Source organism: Phascolarctos cinereus, unplaced genomic scaffold (genome assembly GCF_003287225.1).
Source record: "Phascolarctos cinereus isolate Bilbo 61053 unplaced genomic scaffold, phaCin_HiC Scaffold_4;HRSCAF=312, whole genome shotgun sequence".
NCBI classification, from domain to species: Eukaryota; Metazoa; Chordata; class Mammalia; order Diprotodontia; family Phascolarctidae; genus Phascolarctos; species Phascolarctos cinereus.
Window position 1 is genome coordinate 684509166 of NW_027555847.1, and position 21155 is coordinate 684530320.

The 21155-nt window shown below is 49.7% G+C and overlaps 1 protein-coding gene and 1 long non-coding RNA gene across 2 annotated transcripts in view; one reads left to right on the forward strand and one right to left on the reverse strand.

Moving 5' to 3' along the window:
- Positions 1-21155, reverse strand: part of FBRSL1 (fibrosin like 1) — a 318374-nt gene that overhangs the window by 71396 nt on the left and 225823 nt on the right. The window contains 1 exon segment of the mRNA XM_021004315.2: positions 14600-14629. Coding sequence (XP_020859974.1) covers positions 14600-14629 — 30 coding nt within the window.
- On the forward strand, positions 10780-14698 carry LOC144457113 (uncharacterized). Its single transcript, XR_013486457.1, has 3 exons — positions 10780-12034; positions 12941-14119; positions 14341-14698. It is a non-coding gene; the product is annotated as an uncharacterized LOC144457113 (long non-coding RNA).

The following is a 21155-nucleotide window of genomic DNA, read 5'->3' on the forward strand; positions in this document are numbered from 1 at the left end:
GCAGAGGGGAGAGTGGGGGAGGGGGAAGCAAGCCCATAGGAAAGGAGGCCTCAGCTTGCCCAAATGATGGGAGTAAAGGGGGATAGCCACTCGTTCTTGGCTACAGTCCCCCTTACCATTTAAGAATGATCTCAGTTGAACTATCCAGGGCTCTTTGGAAGTCGAGTGGGCAACCTTATGACCTCCATGGCCTCTCTAGCTCTGCCTTTACCAAGATGGCCCTTTGCTATAAGACAGGTCCACAGGAGAGAAGTAGATTCTCCAACACTTGCTACTTGAATTCATGGTTCCTCATGCTCTCTTTCTTCATCCACCACATGCATTTTGTCACCCAACTACCCCAATCCTAAGAGGCTCTCCCCTTCCTGACTGGGTACCCTAAGGACCTCTGGGCCTTGCCATCAGCCCCACTGCTGGCCCCAAGGATTATTGGGTCCTTCTATCCACTAGGCAGAGGAATCCTCCCAGAAATGCATAGGATGTGAGCTCCTCTGGAACAAGGGCTGCCTTCATTCCATATTAGCATTCCCAGCACTCAGCAGTGTTTGGCATAGAAAGTACTTAACAAACGCGTTTCCACTCTATTCCAGCCTAGAATTGAGATCACAGAATAAGAGCTGTGAGGGCCTTGAGAAGTCATTTAGCTTAGCACAATGACTGGCACATAGTAGGCACTTAGCATCTTGGATTTGAACTCAGGATCTGACTGCAAATCCAGTTCTTCTTCCTGACCCAGATCTTCCAACTCTAAAACAAATCCTCTTTCTACTACAATAGAGAACTGAGGCCCAGAGAGATTTGATCAAGGTCATACTACTGACAGCTGAGCTATGACTCCCCGTTAGTAGGTGGGTCATAGCGCCTTGTCTCCCGGTACTGGCTCCCCATGTACTCACCCGTGATCCAGATTGGATCTACAGTGGTACCAATAAGTAACCTCCAACAAATGACCTCTGCTAGACTCTTCTAGTTCTTTCTAGACCAAAACAGGAAGTAGAGGAAAACCCCCTCCCCATCCCCTACCTAGCAGCACATTTTATTTTATGCCCTTCTGTCCCCTGAGAAAGGGATGGGAGGCCAGCTGTCTGTCTGTGATAGCTGCCTAGAGGTCACAGCCTGGGGTCACAATTGGATAAGGGGATGAAAGTAGAACACTGATGTCTGGACCTGTCCAGCAAGCTGGTGGCCAGAGGCCAGAGGTCACAGAGGGCCAAAGCTGAGAAGACCATCACTCAGTGATACACAACAAGGGGGCAGGTCCTCCAGGCAGGAGAGGTTAAGGGGCACTGGGGCTTCCCTGGTCATTGTTCCCATCTCCCTTTGGAAAAAGACAATTCTAGAAACACTCACATTTCTCAACATCTCTGACTGACTCCCTGGAAGGTCACCCCTGGGACAGGTAGTGACGCATGGATGGATGGGTAGTTTGTGTGTGTGCGTATGTGTATACACAGCTTTGTGGATATGCAAGGATAGGAAGGTTATATGTACATGGGTAGAAAGGCAGATGGTGTGTGTGTCTGTAGAGATGGAGTGTGAATATGTGAGCAGTGAGTCAGGCTGTGTGTACATGTGTTTGTGTATGCAGGCAGGGTGTAGGTGTGTACAGTGAGTCAGGCTCTGCCTGTGTGTGTGTGTGTGTGTGTGTGTGTGTGTGTGTGTGTGTGTGTGTGTGTGTGTGTGTGTGTGTGTGTGTGTATGTTCTGCGAGGCAGCCTGTGGGATGAGACATGAATGCTCTTTAGAAAGCTCACACAGTTCACAGCTCAGAAAAGCTCCTTCAGAGGGAGAAAACTTGGCCGCTCGAGCTGAACACTTCCAGGGCCAAACAGAGAAACAGTCGTGATTCACACCCACACACTAGAGAGACAGAGAGAAATTACCTCTAAAAGGCAGAAACTTCCCAAGCCTGCTTGTGCCAGCCCGGAGGAAGCCCTAGCACTGTATCTGCTTCCTGCTACAGGGGGCCAGAAGGACCAACAGGTGGGGCCACCTCCTGGGAAGGTAGTGGGTGCAGGGGCCCCAGACAGCTTGCCCACGCATGGGTGCACTGTCTGATGGAGCTGAGAGGTATATAGGGCAGAGAGGGGAAGGGAGCCATCTTTGACGTTTACTATCTGGGTGAGTCTCTGATGCTCTCTGGGCCCTTTTTTGCATCTAAAAAGGAAGGGGTTTGGTGAGATGACCTCTCAGGTCATCTCCAGCATTATACTATATGAAAGAGGAGAGGGGGAAGAGGCAGAGACAGAAAATGGAGATGATGCAATGAGAGAAAGAGAGAGATATGAGAAGCCTCTGTCCTCAAGGAGCTTGCATTCTCCTAGTCTGTTGGTCTCAATGGAGGAGGAGGATGGACCCTCTGGTCGTGGGCCATACTGTGAGGGAGTGAATCCCAGTTTGTATTCAAATCCTCCTTGGAAAGATTTAGCTAAGAGTTTCTTGCCCTGTCTTTCCTCTCACCATCCAGGGAAGCTACTGACCCTGTCCCCCAGTCCTCCAACTTACAAATCCTAGGAAAGGGAACTGTGGGCTTCTGTATCTCTGGAAAGGGCAGCAGCACACAGAGAGGCAGCCTCGCTCCTCTGGCTTCAGGAGCTCTCAGAAACCCACCAGGGAATGCTCCCTCTTTTCTCTTGGTCTTTTCTGCCCGATTGGTGGTGACTGGGGGGGTAGGGGGTTGGAGAGAGAAGGAAATCAAAGGCGTTTCCTAGACGCCACTGCACCAGGGAAAAGAGTAAGCCTCTCTTCCCGAGGCCTTACACTCAATATTTTTAGTTTATACGCAGGAAGAGGAAAATGAAACTCATCTGTAGCCTGGGCTCAGAGGAGGAGTGGAGGGAGGAGTACAAAAGGGAAGGGGAGGACCAGAGGTGCAGTGCCAACTGGGGCCAAATTAGGACTGGGGGCCAGGCTGGTATGGCTAAAGCCAAGCCAAACGGGCCCCAGGGCAGAGCAAGGCTAGAGCTGGTCTGGGCCTAGGAAGGCTTGGTCAGGTGGTTTTTTCTGGGGGGTCCAGGAGGCCTCTAACAGACTGAGCCTGAATCTTTTGGATGAAATCAGCCTCTGTCTTGGCTGGAGCTGGGATGGGAGAGGAAAGAAGAGAGAAGAGAGGAGAGAAGGAAGGGAGGAATGGGAGGTATCATGTTCTGAGGAGGGATAAAAAGGGAAAGGAAAGATAAGAGGAAGAAGGAAGAGGAGGGCATAAAGATGAAGAAGTTAGAAAAGTGAGGAAGAGGATGAAGAGGAAGAAAACGAGAAGGAAGAGGAAGAAAAGGAGAAGGAAGACGAGTTCCCCCTTCAGGGTCGGGGGCTGCCGCAGCTAAGGCTTAAGAAAAAGGCAGCTTGGCCCCAAGCCCCGAGCAGACTGGCAGGCCGGTCACAATCGCAGCAGGCCGCCTAATGAGTCCCACACAATTTTTCACCCCATATTTTTCCAATAAAAACGCAGTTAAATACCAACCACAGCCACAGCGGAGGCTGCCATCTGGCATCTGGCTCCTGCTCCAGCCGTCATTAAGATGGTTCTTGGCAGTTTACACCTCTCTTTCCGCTGCAGCTGCGGAACGAATCCTCTGACAAGCCTGGGACGGAGTGGGGGGCTCTTTATGGGGCTTCCCAGATTAGCTGCCACCTCCCGGGCTCTGGGTGGGGGGCTCCTTGGGGGCTGCCAACAGCACCAGGGGCCTGGCCTGACACAAAGCCTCCCAACCTGGCCTCAGCCAAGCATTTCTGGACTGTCGGCCTGTCTGTCTGTCTGTTTGCCTGCCCGTCTGTCTGGGGAAGGGCTGAAGTTCTTAGCAGTTAGAATCTGCAGAGGCTTATTAGGCCAGAGCTAGAAGGGGGCCCCTCTCAATTTTACAAAGGAAGATATGAAGGACCTCCTTGCCCAAGTCACCCAGGTTATAAGCATAAAAGGAAGGATTTGAACCGAGGTCCTCTGACCTTTAAATCTACTCTAACAAGCCTCTGTCTCTAGCCTGTTATGGAGCAGGTGAGGGGCACAGGGCCTGGGTGGAGGTCAGCACCTTGGTCAGTCAAGTCACTTCGAATCCATATCCTCCGACAACTGTTTACTAAGGGTTCGAGCAGGGCCCAGGATACAAAGGGTGTATGAAGATTAGTAGACAGAGATGAGAGGGGCTTGAGTTTAGTTAGGACACAGGACAACAAGCATTGATCAAGTGCCTCCCGTACACCAGGCAAAGAGAGGTAAAATATAGTCCCTTCTCTCAAGGAGGGATGGGGGTAGGGAGAGACAACATGCAAACAAGGCCTCCTTCACTCAGAGGCAGCAGGGAAAGGAGAAAACTGTCTAAATATCCTCTCCTCCCTCAAGTGACATCTGGGATGGAAGTCTTTCAACAACGACTCTCTGGCATCCCTCTCCTCTGCAGCACACAAAAGAGAAAACAGAATCTGACCTTTCAAGTCCATGTGCCTGCCTCTGACACCCTCCCTCCACCCTCCCCTTCTGACTTGCTGTTTCTAATCTGCTCTCAGAGAAAGGGGGGTGGGGTGGGAGGGGAGAGAGGAGGGAAGGTTCAGGCCACCTCAGGCTCTAAGGATCCCAAACTGAATTCATCTGTGAAATGAGATTATCTTCAAGGGCCCTACCAGCTATTAAAAAAATAAACAAATAAATTCTGTGATGCCATGGAAAAAGAAAAAGATTCCCTAATACTGAGATTCTTAAACCCCTCCCACCTCTGCTCTTCCTCTTCCTGACCGAAAGGTACCACCATCCATCCTCCGACACCGTCCATTCCATGTCCACATCCAGCCCTCTCTGGCTTCCCTGCCTTTGCATCACTGCTGCCTGCCAGGGGTGGAGATGTCCTTCCCATCCTTTTAGGCCCCTACTCTATGAAGCCTTCAGAGATCCCTTCAGCTACCCATGAGCTCTGTTTCCTTCCTCAGACCCAACGGGTGCAGATCCCTCTTCTGCCTTAGCATGACCTTGAGAAGGGACCCTATATGATGGAAAGAGTGAAGGCTCCAGAATGAGAGGACCTGGATTCACATTCTACCCAGGCAATCTGATCACTACCTTTGTGATCTTGGAAAGGCTGACTCTCTGATCCTCAGTTTTTCTTATCTGTAAAATGAGAGTATTAGACCTACACAGCCCCTGAGGTCTCTTCCAGGGTTAGAACCAAGATCCCATGAACTTGACTTCTGGGCCTTGGTTTCCTTTTCTGTAAAATTAGGGGGTTGGAGAAGGCAGTCCCTACTTGTCCTTCCAGCTCCGTCAATGAAACAATAGCTTCAATACTATGTACGTGCCCTCTCCATTTCATAGCACAGACTATCAGAGGTAGCTAGTGGATAGAGGGCCGGACCTGGAAATCAAGATCTGAATTCAAATCCTCCTTCCTTAACAGTGTCGCCCTGGGCAAGTTACTTTAATTCTTACAACCTCAGTTTTCTCCTTTTGTGAAATGAAGATGATATATAAAGTTAGTTTAGATTTTTTTGAGGGGGTCCGCACCCACGATTTCATCATTGTAGGGAATTTCCTCTTCCAATACAGAGCAGCATATCTTCTATAATTTAAGAGTCTTACTGAGAAGCCTGGGGCACTGAGAGGCTAAGGGCCTTGGCTTCAGTCACACACTCAACATGTGTTGAATGTAATCTGTTGGTGAACCTATGACCCCTCACAAGCTGGCTCCAAGCACCCCTTTCTCTAACCTTAATTCCTACAGACATCCCAAGCTCCCTACCCTAGACACATTCCAGGCCCGAGGATGGCCAAACAGGGCAAGTCCAGCTAGGCCCCTTACTCTAGAATGGACACAGCCACATAATTCCCAATTCCCATCCCCAAGTGACCTCCAGTCTTCAAAGACGACTGTATGAGGAGCTATCCAAAGGGAGATGGCCAAATGGGAGCAACGCGGGGGAAGTGGGAACAGAACCTGGAAAACACCCACGAGCTAGAGGGATCAGCAAGAGGGGACATGGACACAAGGATAGGCGTCTGCAGGCCTGTCCAGCCAGGGGTGGCGGCTCCGCCACCAAAATTACTTTGCATTGATTTTCTATCTGGGAATATGTTCTTTTCCTTAATAGAATGGAAGCTCCTTGAGGGCAGGACTATTTCATTTCTGTCTTTGTATCCCCTGTGCCTAGCACACAGAGTGTTTACTGATTCTAATGGTGGCTCATTCAAGACCTCTCTGGATGACCTCCTCTAAGACATCAACTACCTCATTTAAGGGGGTGACGTTATGTGATCTCCAAGTTCTTCTGACTCAAGGGTTCTTAATCTTCGTCGTCTGTGTGTGCACTATGGATCCCTTTGGGAGACTGGTGATGCCCAGGGACCCCTTCTCAGAATCATGTTTTAAAATAATTGAAGGAACTGCTAAATTTTGGTTAGAAGTTGGTGAAAATAAAGCAGTATTTATTTTTCATCCAAGTTCATGGACCCCTTAAAATCTACATGGGCTTAGGCTTGGGGTGGGGATGGGAGTTTGCTACATAGATCCTGAGCTAAGAATCCTTGGGTAAGCTTTAAAAAAAATTTGATAATGCTACAGCAATGGATGAGATGCTGAATCCCTTATTAGGAAGACTCCTCACTCTCACCCCTACCCTTGAATCTCACTGGTCACTCTCACTCCTACCCCTGAATCTCACTGGTCATTCTCACCCCTACCCTTGAACTTCACTGGTCTGTGAAAACAAACATTTTGTATTTGCTTATCTGTGTACAGGCTGTTTCCTGAAAATAGAATGTAAGTGCTTTGAGGGGACTTTCTTTTTTGCCTTTGCATCCCTAGCACCCAGGCGAGAGCAGGTGCTTAACGAATACTTGTTATATGGAATCAAACTGGTTGGGAGGACATCCAGGAAGGAGCCCATCCCCCTGCCCCATCTCTACAGAGGAGGGCCAGCCAACAAGCCTGGTAGAGATTTTGGTGAACAGTGGCGGACACCACTGGGGGTAGTCTGGCTAGGAGAACTGATGCTGTCCCCATCCATGGCAAGGGGGAGGGAGTTCAGGATGTTCCCACTGGGCTCCCAGCCCTCTGAAGGACTCTGCCTGGGAAGATTTCTGTTTTTGTTTCTCCTCTGCTGAAGAAAGACAGTGGGTGGGTTGGTGCCTGGGGTAGCCACATGGCAGTGAGTCTCTAAACTCCCCGATCTGTTCCTTAAGGCTGTTAATATTTCACAGCGCAGCAGGGAGAGGAATTAACACTGCCAGCAGCCATCCAGACAGATTTCAGAAATCCCTCCCTGCCCTCCTCCTCTGTCTCTCCAAGCAGCCTTGGGCTTCACAGAGTATTTTCCCCGCAAATTGGTTTTAAATTAAAGGAGGTGATGAAGGCAATGTGCCGTCTCAGCATTTTCCCAGGTGCGCTTAATCTAATTTCATTAAAGAGATCAGGACGGATGATTGCTACAGTTGAAACATTAAGTCTGTCCATTTTTGTATAAAAAACCATTAAGTCTGTCAAAGTGTCGGCGGGTGGGCTGTTGATTATTGGAGATGACGGGGTGAGCGGAGCTTCCCAACATGCTGTCAAGAGCTGTGAGTCAGACGGCCCTGAGATCTGTGGGCAGGGCCCAGCCCGGCCTTGGTGAGAACAGTGGGGCAGGGCTGCAACTAGGCTGGAGTGACTGCGGCTCTGTCTCAGGATGCCCAATTAAGAGGGTGCCTGAATCTGAGAGGGCTGACATCGCCTGCAGTCCCTTTGAAGGAGAGAAAGGACAGAGCCAAGCAAGAATAATTTGTGAAAACAGAGGCAATGGGGTTGCCTGCAAGTGAACTCCTTCCTGATCTTGCTGAGCAGTGGCCACACATGAGTATTCTGAGGTCTGTCTCTCTCCAAATAGGGCACAGCGCTATTCTCCCCCTACCCCAACTCCTTGCTCTCAGAGTGGCGGCCTTTGTGGGACTCTCCCAGGGGGAAAAAAAAAATCACCAGACTCCAATTTATCTAATTTATAGGCCTGACAACTGAGCCTGAGGTCGCTCTGGGGTGGGCTTGTGCCTCAGGACCTGAAGTTAACAAGAGGCTGATAGCTTTTAGGGCCAGGAGTAGAGAGGGTCAAAGGTTAGGAGAGGTTACCCTCACAGGTCCCTTCACAGGGACTGTCTCTAAGCAGATGGAGGCATCCAGACCAGCCTGTTCAATTTTAATTCCCCTCAGGCCAGGCCCCACAAAGGCCATCCACCCTCCACCGGGCCTCTCAGATTCACCTCCTGCATGGCGATGCTTCTGCCTTAGATCTCTCAGTCACGCAGGGCTTCAGATTGGACCTCAACAACCCTGTTCTCACATGTGTCCTAACAGGTGGGCCTTGGTTTCACAAAATCTAGTAAACAAAAATCTAATTTGCAGGAAAAAACCATGACCTAGCTCTGTGTAAGGTTTAGCACATCCTGAGAGAGGCCGTTCGTGATTTCCCTAGTGGTTAGGGCTCCACTCCCAAAGGTTATTTTGTACATGTCTTGTTTACTTTTCTCTCTATCCGAACTGTCCCCTTCCCAGGCCCCATAGAAAGGCAACCCCGAGAGCTCGGGGATGACTCTGCTTAATGTTCCCGGGAAGCTGACACCTAGGAAGAGGGACTGGGCCCGTGATTTCCTTGGCCCTATGATACAATGAGGAAGATCTCTCTATCAGCATAGGCTAGTGACTTCTCTACTGCTTCTAGTCTTGGGATATTGCTCAGAGCAGAGAGAGGCGAAGTGCCCTGTACAGGGCAGGGAGAGAGGGGGCTTGAACCCCAAACTTCTCACTCCCGGCCAGTTGTCTCTCATCAGGTAATGTGCCTCATACAGCAGGTGCCTAATGCTGGCTGAACTGAACTGAATTTATTACAAAAAGTGCAGAGTTCTGACAATGGATTTTAAAACCACTTTGAAATAATTCAAATTATACACACTTTATCCCTCCCCAATTTATCCTGGGTATTTCTAGTTGACACCTAGTTGTTTGCACGTTATCTCTCCTCTGTAAGAGTGTGAGCTTCCTGAGAGCAGGGCCTGTTTGTTTTCTGCCTTTCTTGGCATCCTTAGCATATTGTTGGCACATAATAAATGCTTGTGGCTGGACTGACCTTCTTAGAAGGAGCTTCTAAAAAGCAAACACTTGGGCCACTGTCCCTTATTGCTTACAAAGGGCAAACCTGGTGGTCAAGGCTTGTTGGTGCAGACAGGGTCAAGCTGCTCTTGTTAGCTGGTATACAAAAGGCAGTGACCTGAAGGGAAGTGGTGGGTGGGACCAATTGAGGCCCTGCAGAGAAGTGAGCTTCCCTGGGTGTAGAAATGGTACAGTCTGAGGTCAGGGGAATAGTGTGGTCACTCAGGAAGCACAGGACACTCTGGGGATGGGTGGAGGCAGGGATGTCCAATCAAGGGGTGAGCCTCATGGAGGGTGGCAGCATCCTCATCGAGGGGCCTCGTGCTGTGCCCCTCCCCCCTTGCTTGTGAACTGTCAATCCAGAGTCATCTCCCCTCCCTCCCTCGGCAGGAGCTGAGGAGGCCGAGAGAACAGTGTGGCCTCACGAGGATGGGGTGGGGAGGGATAGCTCATTAAATCAGAACACAAAGCCACGGATTCCCTCCGCCTCTCCTCTTTCTCGCTCCCCACCTTTCTCTATCTTTTCTCTCTCCTTCTCTGTCTCTTTCTCTCCTCTCTGTCTCTCTCCCCTTCTCCCCCTCTCTCTCCTTCTCTGTCTCTCTCCCCTCCTCTCCTCTCCTCTCTCTCTCCTCCCTGTCTCTGTCATCAGAAGCAGTCGCAAAGAGGCTGGCCCGGAAAGGGGAGGGCCTCGCCTGACAACCTGTCATCATGACTGTGGGGCCGGGCAGGGCACAGGATGTCCCCCTCATATCTTCCAACTGCCAGTATAAACAGAGCCAAGAAGCCGGCTGGCTCCCAGGGACTGGACCCCTTGGGGGGCTTGACCCCTGGCCAGGCAGTCACGCTCCTGGGCCTGAAGCTTCTGCAAGAACGGCCCAGGTAGGAAGGAGACAATGAAGGAGCCAGGCTTGATGGTTTATAACCCTCTATTATGGAAATGTTGGCTAAAGTGAGCCGTAAGCCCTGTCATTACATGTGTATAAACCAATTCTCGGTGGTGTTATTCCTGGGCTAAATGCTCCGACTACATAAATCTTGAATTAATGAGGACTTTATAGTTCCTGAAAATGAACGGTAATTGCTTATCTGTTAATGCTGGAGTTGCTATTAAAAGGAAGTATATATTTTCAGTAACAATGTTTATAGTGCATGGACAGCATATCACAGTAACTGCCAGGGAACAGAATGATGCCTGAAACTGAGGGAAGCCCAGCCCTCGCTCCTGCCCTTACGAAGCACGGCTCCCCAGTCTTCTTACCCTGAACTCCTAGGCCTGGAGGCATCCAAATGAGGGTAGTGTGTTGGGGGTGGGAAGTGAGGGTGGGCTGTAGGGGGTTCAGAGTCAATGTTTACTATGTTGTCAGGTATGTAGTGATGGGGATGGGACTGGACCTGGGATAACGCCAGTCCCGGAAGAAACTCCCTGTCACCTCAGGCCAGCCCTTTTCCTACAGTGTAGGCTCTAAGAGGGTTGCCTGTCCATTCAGAGGTTAAAGGGCTTTCTGGGGTCACAGAGCCTCTCATATACGTCACAGGTAAGTCTTGAACACAGTCTTCCTGGCTTGAAGGCCAGTTCTTTGCCTACTTTGCCAGCTTGATTCTCAGGTGCTGGAGATGAAAAGGCCAAACAACACCCCCCTCCCCAAACAACCCAACCCCTGTCCTCAAAGAACTTCTATTAGAGCAGGCGTGGGGCACAGTGGTGGTGATAGGGCATGCAAGATGGAGAGATGCGTCCATCTATGGTTATCTGAGGAGGGAGAGAGAGCTGGCAATTAATGGGGTAAGGCATCCAGGCTGGGAGTAGGAAGAGCTGGGCTTGACTCTCACTTTGGATGCTGGCTGTGCAGTCCTGAGCAAGCTGCTTGCCCCGTCCGGGGCTGTGTTTTTATCTGTACAATGGGGAGGCGTTCCACAGGGCTATTGGTAGGCTCAAATGAGAACGTGGATGCAAAGCACTTGAAAACCCTGGAAATGCTATTGAAATGTTAGCTATTTATTATTACTGTTAGCATTATATGTAATTACAAGATGCATGGGGTGGGGGTGGGGGGGTAGCACTAACAACTAGAGAAGATGAGGAAAGGAGGTGGCACCTGAGCCTCGAAGGAAACAAGCACTAAGTGCCTACCACGTACCAGACGCCATGCTAAGCGCTTTGCAGACATTTTCTCTAATAATACCAGCTAGTGTTCGCATGGTGCCTACCACGTACCAGGCACGGTGCTAAGTGTTCTGCAAACAATTTCTCATTTAATAGTACTAGCTAGCATTAGGTGGTGGAGGGGATAGAGTGCCTGGCCTGGAGTTGGGGAGACCTGAGTTCAAACCCAGCCTCAGACATTTACTAGCTGTGCGACCCTAGGCAAGTCATTTAACCCTCTTTGCCTCAGCTTCCTCATCTGTCAAATGAGCTGGAGAAGGAAATGACAAACCACTCCAGGATCTGCCAAAAAAAGTCCCACACGGGGTCACGGAGAGCCGGACACCCCTGAAATGACTGAACGACAACAACAATAACAAAAGCGCTCACATGGTACCCACTATGTGTCAGGCACTGCGCAAAGTGCTTTACAAATATTATCACATCTGATCCTCAAAACACTGGGAAGGAGCTGCTATCATAAACCCCTATTTTACAGATGAGAAAACCGAGGCAGGCAGCGGTTATGTGACTTACCCAGTAACAGCACATAAGCAAGTGAGGCCGAATTTGAATTCAGGTCTGATTGGGTCCAGGGCCCTATCCACTGCACCACCTAGCTAAGGCCTGTAGTTAATAAAAACAGCCCCTCCTATCTGCTGCCTTTTTAGACCTTTCATTAGCTCTGTGAAGTCAGAGAAAGAGGAAATCTTTGATCCCCAGAATGGGAAGGATCATAAACTTGGAGCTGAAGAGACAGAAATGGCCTCTATGTGGACAGAGCCCACCAGTCATGGGTGAGTAGAACTGGAAGGGCCCCAGGGCTCAAAGTCACTAGTGACTAGGACCTCGTGCAATATCCTCACTATCAAAGAGTCCCCAGGGAGGACAGATGACTTGTGCAAGATAAAATAGGCTAAGTTAGCAGAAGATCCAAGACTAGAACCCAGATCTCCTGACTCAGTCCTGTGTGATCTCTGTCCTCATCCATGGAGTGCAGACAAAAACAGGCACTTGGGGAAGGACAGAAGAACTCAGGGAGGCAGGGGGAGACCTAGATCCAGACCAGGCATGGGCTAGCACGAAACCAGCTGTGGGCCAGGAAATAGGGCAGTAAGGGGCCCCAGCCCCGGCCTGAGGGCTGCCTGCTCGGGAAGAGGCTCCTGTGGGCATAGGATGGGGGAAGGCCGTGTGACTGGGGCTGCTACCTCATCAAGTGGGGTGGGCAGTGATCAACTCGAAGACCACTGTAAACATCTCTGATTCCAGACTGGGGGCTTGCTTGCCAGAGTCCAAGGAGGCCTGCTTCTGCCTGGGGAAGGACTAGGCTTTAAAAAAATGAGTGACAGGCAGGAGGGGATCAACTCCTATGTCCACATGCGTGTACATAGCCAAGGGTAAGTGAGCACTTGCATAGGGATGATGCCAGTGTTCTGGGGATCCCCACAGCCGCACCAAGATCGCCACTCTTTACTGAGGGTGCCATGATGAGAAATAATAAGGGACACTGATATTTAACATTCTGTCAACACTTTGCACACACCATTTGAGCCTTGATATCTCTGGGAGATAGGTACTATGAGTAATGTCTAATTTTACAGATGAGGAAACTGAGGCTGAGAAAGATTAGGTGACTGCTCTTTGGGCAACCAGTTAGCAGATAGTGGAGGCATCCCTTCAGCCCAGGTACTTCTCATTTCCAGTCCAGGACTCCCATATCAGAAGCAGAAGGAATGATGGAAAGGACATTGGATCTGGAGTCGGAAGAACTTGTCAGGTCCAGGGAATCGCTGGGCTTGGGACTGGTTGGGAGAAAGAGCTCTCTCAGGCCCCCTTCTGCCAGAGGGCCTGGCAAAGCTAGAGCGTGCAGGTGTGCGGGGCTTGCTCACCTCCCTACCCCCACTCTCCCATGGGGACCGCCCGGCTCAAAGCTGCTTCCTCATAAGGTAACCTCTGATTGTGCACTCGGAAAGCTAATCAATGTAGTTCAGATTTCAATTTCTCCACTACAAGGTGAAGTCAAACCCAATGTAACAAACGTCAGTCTGGTGGGAACGCTGCTCTCCCGGGCGCCGGGGTAATTTAGAATGTCGTTAATGGCGCGTCTGCCCAATGCCGCCACACGTCACTTATAGCTTCTTCCAGGGGACTCGCTGGCGGTCTGCCTGGCGCCTGTCAGCACCCACGGCTCTGCTCCCCACCCTGTGATGGGGATGCACCTCAGAAGTGACAGGGGAGCTGGTTTTGGTTCAAGAAATGCTGTGTCCCTTTTCTTCCCCTTTTTAAAGTCTCCTTATTCAAGTATGACGTCTGCCATGAAGGTGGCATAGACTACACACAACCTGAGTCATAGCTGGCTTACCTTCCCCACCCCTATGCCCTTTGCATCCTGGCTCCCGGCTTCCCTGGGGATGGGTTCGAGAGAAGCCACACCAAATCAGGGGAGCCCCAGCACCTTCAAGAATACTCTCAGCAAAAGGCCCGGCACACAGTGGTGCTTGGTGAATGCTTGGTGACTGACTGACCTGTTCTGCACCGAAGGCTTGTGCAGGGAGGGATGGGAAAACTTCCCCTCTGGGAAAGGGTGGTCTCAGCAGCTCCCTAACCCACTGATGCTTGGTTCTTCCATCCACCCAGATAATGTCCCAAGGCCAGGCTGTCCCCGATCACAGCACACATCCAAACATACCCCTTCCCACAGACACACACAGTCCCCCCTCCCACTTCCTGCCTTCTCTGTGTGCACAGGAATTGGCTCTCCCTCAGCCTCATGGAGCATGAGATCAAGCTGTCACTGTGGAAACCCACTTTGCTGCCAACATTCAATGGATCATCCATTCTCTGACACAGAGAAGCCTTGTCACCCTCCCCTGGGCACCCTGGTATGTTGCGGACGTCTCTCGATTGTCTGTAGTGAAGGGATTGGGGGTGTGGGAGGAGAGCACAAAGACAAGTGAAGCCCAGAGATTATCCCAAACCAGAACCTTTGGCCTCGAGGTCACACGTGGCCCTCAAGTGCGGCCCTTGGACTGAATTGACAATTCCTTAGGATTTGGGACCCAAACCCATCTGTTCCTTACTTCTCAGATTCTCCTCCCTTTAGGGGCTTTTGCCAAAGATCCAAGGACCCATCCTGCCCCCTCTCATGCCAGAAGAGGGAAGGAAGAGTGACAAAATGCCAATGTCCCCCGTGAGGACCGAGGGTCAACAATCCCCCAGGAAGGACACCCCTTTGAGCCCAAGGAAGTGGCAGTAACCATCTCTAGGCTTGGGACTGGGCTGTGAGTCAGCAGGAGAGGGCTGCTGAGAAAGGATGTTTACTTCCATCCATGCAGGGAGGATGGGAAGAACTCAAATCTTACCTTATCATCAATATCGCTCTCGCTGTCACACTGTGGATGAGAGAAAGAGAAAAAACTTCATGTAAAAAAAAAGCCTTTAAAATGAACCTATTAAGTCATTTTTTAACATCCTCCCTGTCTCTGGTTAACATCTACATAAGGGAACACAAAATACACACCTTGATCCTCCCAGTCTGCCCTACCCATTCCAGCCTGATTGCTAATGGAAATCTCATGTTCAGGGAGAGAAAAGCAAATTTGTCTTCTTTTGAAATCCCGGAACATGGGAGACAGGGGAACATGGTGGGGGTGGAGGGTGGCTGAACCAGGAGTTCCAAGACAAGGTTTAATAAGAGGTGGCATTGGCTGTGATTGTCCCTGGTATCACTGAGTAAGCTGTCTGGGAATTAGCAGAGGTATCTTTGTTATGGAACCATTGGGAACTCCACCTTACTGGGCAAGCATCTGGGCACTTTAGGGACAGTGTGGGAAAGGAAGACTACCAGAGCTGCCCCGTGGAAAGTGGGAGAGGTGGGTATAAGCAATCAACCATTCAAATGCATGAAGACTAGCTGATGTCAGCACAGGGTCACCTCCACTGAGTGTCTGGAAAGAGGCAGCAATACCCCCCGGACAAAACCACCCAGCTGCTCCAGAGCCTCTATCCCTGGTGACTGTCCCCCAGGTGTATTTTATGCCCTAAGCTCCTCTTCCAGGGCCCCTTCCCCTTATTCTCCTGCATGTCTCAAGTTAGTGTGTGTGTGTGTGTGTGTGTGTGTGTGTGTGTGTGTGTGTGTGTGTGTGTGTGTGTGTGTGTGTGTACGCACGCGTGCCCACTAAAACCCATTGAATAAAGGCCTTATTCATTTTTGAGATTTCTTTGGTGTAGGGAACTTCCAGTAAGGAAAATCTCTTTTACTCAAAGCAGAAGACAAATTCTGCAACTAAGAATGTCAGAGGGAGAATGTCTATTGACTTGCCCGTTATGTGGCCTTGACTGCATCACAGCCGAGACTTGAACCCAGGTTTTCTTTACTGTGAAGCCATTTCATTAACCACTATACCAGGCTGCCTATCTGACCTATATCTTTTAGCACAGAAGGCTGGCCTTCTTTCTGACAACCTCTAAGGAGCTGTGAAGGTCTGTGATGGTAGCAGAGGACTGGATGCTCCTGGCTGTCCCCGGGGTCCTTTTCTAGACAGGATTAACCCTCTTGAGGGCAGCGGCTATTTCATTTTTGTCACTGCATCTCCAGTACCTCCATGTGGGTCTCATACAATCTCTAACACTCCAACCAACCCAATCTGTGATCAGCTGTTCAGAAGTTTATTCCAACAGCAGACATCATGCAAACCCCCATCGTGGCTGCCCACTGTCATATGCCCATAGCACACCATAGGGTGTGCTGCAAGAGTGAATTAATGAGATCCTCCAGGTCTCAAGGGAACAGTCCCCAGGTCCTCACATTTCTCTCTGAGCCACTAGGCCCACGTTTAGAAGCCAGGCCCTGGGGAAGAACGCTCAGGGGTGGTGGAGTGGTGGTGGTGGTGGCACAGGGTGCCAAGCCATAGGCATGTGGCCGTTGCTCACGGGTCACAGTCCAGAGGGCTGCTCTTCTGGAATTTCGGTGACAGAAGGGAAACCAAGAGCCTTTAGTCCAACCCACATCTGAACCAAGAATCACCTCTATGCTGGTACTCTCCCAAAACAGTCATCCAGCCTTTAAGGGGGAACCTGCTATCTCGAAAGGCAGTCCAGTCCCCTCTGGGACAGTTTCACTGCCCTCCATTGTAACCGGCCTGTCCAACATCCTCCCACTGCTCCTGGCTCTGCCCTCTGGGGCCACACAAGAACACGGCTCATCCCTCTTCAGACACTGGCTTGGGCTTGGGCAGTTTAGAACTTTGGCCGTCCCTCCTTCCTGGCATGCACAACACCCCAAGAACAAATCTGCTTTACAAAGACTTTTTCCTGTCCTTCCAATCAATCCATCAGTCAACATTTATTAAGTGCCTACTATGTACCAGGCACTGTACACAAAAAGTAGCAAAACACAGTCCCAGCCTTCAAGGAGCTTACACTCTAATGGGGGAAGACACAAAGTCAGTCTATCAACCAATTTCTTAAGGGCCTATTACATGCCAGGCACCGCGCTAAGTGCTAGGGGATATGCAAAGGAGGCAAAACAGTCCTTGTCCTTGACAAGCTTGCAGTCTTATGGGGGAGACAAAATGCCAACAAACATAGCCAAGTCAAGCTGTAGACAGGATAAACAGGAAATAATGGAGTGAAGGCGCTGGAACAGGGAGGAGTCGAAGAAGGTTTCCTGCAGAAAGCAGGACGTTAGCCCCACCCTTGCTGTTGTTTTATTTGTCCTTTCTCCAAGAGGACCGTGACATCAGCGAGGTGATGTCATGCCACACCACGCAAGTGAACTGGATTACAGTGAGGCAGGGCTGTGCAAAGTGACCAGCCTCACTTTCTCCTCTGGAGCCATCTGGGTCCAATGGCAAGATATAGGTCAGGATGACTGGAGATGGTCCTGGATGCAGTGGGAGACCTTGGCCTGAAGGCTTTCCTGAAGTGGTAGAGAATGTCTCCCAGTAACCCCCTCTCCGTGCACTGGAGGTGACTGATCTCCCAAACCCCCGGGCCATAAAGAGGAGAGAAATCTGTCCCCACTACACATACAGTGTGTGGAAGGCTGTTGGGGTTTTCAGAGGTACAGTTTTAAGAAGTAAAGGGCTTTGGTGATAAAAGTGTGGCCGCCTGTTCCTAGGACACAATACTTCATCTCCCACCTTGTCATTGTGCATACAGCAGGTACATCATACATGCCCAGCTGAGTTGAATTGAGACTGGTAAAATTCTGTACCAAATGGCTGATGGTTTGCGAAATGGAGGTGGGAGATATTAAGCTATGAGGGGACTGTACATGAAAGGAATGGAGAGAAAAAGGCAAGGCCCACATTTTTGGTCTGTCTCCATCTTTGGGCCTCAGATGGTAGCAGGGAGGGAAGAACCCAAGGTTGACAAAGATGAGAGCTGAGGAAAGGGTAGGAGTGGGTTATGTGTGATTGGACTGGGGAGGTTTACCGGGATATGGACTCTCTACAAGGTTACTAAGCTAATGAAGGAAGAGCAGGACCCTTGGGATGAGGCCACTGGCACAGACAAAGGACCAGTCACCTTGCCCTAGTCAGAGCTTTGCACATGAGAGGTAGTGGTGGTGGTGGTGGTAGGGGTTTACAACGGAACGTCAAAACCAGCTCAGTAGGGGGCAGCTAGGTGGTACAGTGGATAGAGCTGAGTTCAAATCCAGCCTCAGACACTTAACTAGCTGTGTGACCCCAGGCAAGTCACTTAACCCTACTACCTATCCAAAAACAAAACAAAACAAAAAAACCCCAGCTCAGTGGCCGCTTTTCACTTACAGTCAGTATGCCCCACCAGGGAGAAAAAGGAGAGAATGAAGGAGTAAGGGTGAGAGGGTAGGGAGACAGATAAAGAGAGACTGAGAAACTCAGAGGGTGAAGCTTGGAGATACAGGTATAAATACGGGTGAATCTGGCTGGTCAGAGGAAGCAAGCTTGGATAAAGGCCAGGCTAGGTGGGCTGGAGAGACAGTAAGAGTCAACCTGGCCCTGTCTTCTCTGTAAAGCAGCAATTGCAGGGGGGACGGGGGGAGGATGGGGGAGGGGGCTCCTTCTCCTCTGCTCAGAGCTCAAGGCCTCTGTCACAGATGCTTACTGACATCAAACACCCTCAATAATTCAGAGAACACTGTACTAGGAAGGAGCTAAACACGGCTTGATTATTTCGTGAGTGAAACACAGAATATTAGTCAGAACTGAGCCCGTTAGAGCATGCCGGGAAAGGGGTGGTGGTGGTGGGGGTGGAGGGAACGAGGAGGGGGAGATGAGACGTGCAGCTCAAATGCCTTTTGAAAATGTCACAGACTGTAAAATCACAACCACCCCCAAACTTACTGTATTTGATCATGCGTGTGCTTGTAGTCATATGTGTGGGTACGTGTGTGGTGGTTCCAGGAATGCCTATCCACACATGCATGTGAGATCAGTCTACATGTATGTCTATGTAAGCAGACACTTCAGTTCAATTAAACAAAGGTTTATTAGGCACCTACTATGTGACAGGCACAGCGTGAGCCTCTGGGGTTACCAAGACAAAAAGACTGATGGGTGCATACACACGGATGTGCCTGCTTGAACTTACATCTACAGATAGACATATGCACGTGATTACTATAGTTTCTGAAACAGGGTATTCGATAGGCTGAGTGTGTCACCATCAAGTTTATGTTTTTAGAAAGCGGGAAGGGGTGTCACTACTGCTCCAGCTACACGCCTCGTGGCTGGAAGGACACCCTCTTCACCCACCCCCTCTGAAGATTCCCGGCTTTTCACAAGGCTCAGCTCAGGAACCACTCTTTATGGGAGGCTCCCAGTGACTGACTTACCCTGCCCTTCCCCTCCTTTGCTGCTTCGCCTCCTCCTCTCCCCACCATCTTGTATTTATACTATATGGATTATGTGTGTGTGTGTGTGTGTGTGTCTGTAAAATGTAAGCTCCTTGAGAGGAGGGACTGTCTAATTTATAGCTCTGTAGCCCTGTGTCTACACAGGGAACCGGGTTAGTACATGCTTGCTGACTGACTGATAGAATGTAAGCTACCTGAAGGCAAGGACTACATCTGTGATGAAATGTAGTCCTAGCATCTAGCAGAGTACCAGGCACATAGAATGTGTTTAGTAAATGCTGGTCCATTGGCTGACTGACTGACTAATAGTGGAGAAAGTGACTATTTCATTTTTATCTTTATTTTTAGTGCCTAGTACAGTACCAGGCACATAGCAGGAGCTTAGCAAATGTTTGTGCTGAATGATTGTTGCAGTAAGAATAGGAGACAAAAGATGGATGGCCTAAAAACTACATTAAGACCTAACTCCCCTCCCCACCTGGACTCATGACAAGAGACAGAGTCCTACCAGGAAGAGTGAGGGTGGGGGCAGGGAACAGCTGCCCAGGAGGAGAAGGTGAGTGTGGGCTGTGATCCACCCTGCCGAAGGAGTCTCCTGAACTGGGGAAACCACAGTTCCATTAAGTGTGGAAGAGTCTATGGTTAAAGTGATGGCATCAGAGGCTCAAAAGGTGACCTCAGAAAACCAAGTAATATATGCACATGCAAACATACACAGACCTCAGACATCACCTCCAAATCTCAGATTTATAAGATCAGAAATCCAGAGCAGGAAGAAATCTCAGAGGAAATCCAGTCTAGTCCACTCCCACTCATTTTATGGAGCAGGAAACTAAGGCACACGTAGATGAAGTGACAAAGGTAATAAGCATCCGAGCTTGGATCTAATTAAATCTCCTTACTGCCCCTTTCTGAATGGACTATGCCTCTGGGACACCTGAGGTGGAAGGCACACACAGGGGAACACAAGCACCTAGCCTTCTAACACTCCCCCCAAGTTTCTTAGATTGGCTGGTTTATAAAAAGTGGGTCCAAGTAATGTAGTAAGATCAGTGCTGAATTTGGTATCAAGACCTGGGTTCTAATTTTGACTCTGGCTCTTATCACCTTATGACCTTGATAAATCTCTTCCCCTCCATGGGCCTGTTTTGCCATGGATGAAATGATGGTTGACTAGGTGACCTTAGAAGTCCCTTCCACAAGGGCCACAATCCCGTGACAATGAATTCAGCTAGTCTTTTGTTTCTGGGTTCAGAAGAGGAGCCAGGCAAAGAATATGCTACTCTTGAAATCAGGGCCACTTTTTCCTTAAAAGAAAAAAAAAATCTCTCCTAGCAACTGCAATTATGATACTTTCATGTCAAATGAATTATATTACTGAGAATAAATCTCCCTGAGATGCACATGAGGGTTCTCTGGCTCCAGTCAGACTTATGCATTACTGGTTTTATATGTTGTACTCTATGTGATTAATATCGGTAATCAAATTATATTGCCTTCCACCGAGCTCTCACATTCAAGGCTATAATGTTTTCAATGACAAAGTTCATAGAGTTGTATAAAAACGTACCTCACGCTGTACCATTCCTTTATTGCTGCTGTAAAACACCATTTCCAATTTAGTGATCAGTGATATAGGAGACAGTTCTTGATTGGCAGGGGAAAGGGTCCCTGGCCTGGGGGGCCCATTGGGTTCAAGGGAATCATACCAACAGGATCTGCCTAGGCTAGAGACTTCTTGTTCAAGAGATCCTGGATGAGCCTGTCTAGCACCTGGTGCATAGTATACAGTGGGTATTAATAAATGCTTATTAAGTCAATCATTTCATCCAGATCAGATGCGATCTGGCCAGGGTCCCAATTCATAGTGCGGAAGAGACAGTGCTGAACCCGGAGACATAAAATGGGAGTCAAGATCTAAGTTTGAATCCCAAGTTTGCCACTTAAACCATCTAGGCCTTAACTGTTTTCTTACCTGAAAATGAGGGATTTCCTCACTTGCAAAATGAAGAATTTGGACTTATTGATCTAAAAGCCTCCCCAACTCTGACATTCTGTGTCCTAAGGGCCCTCCC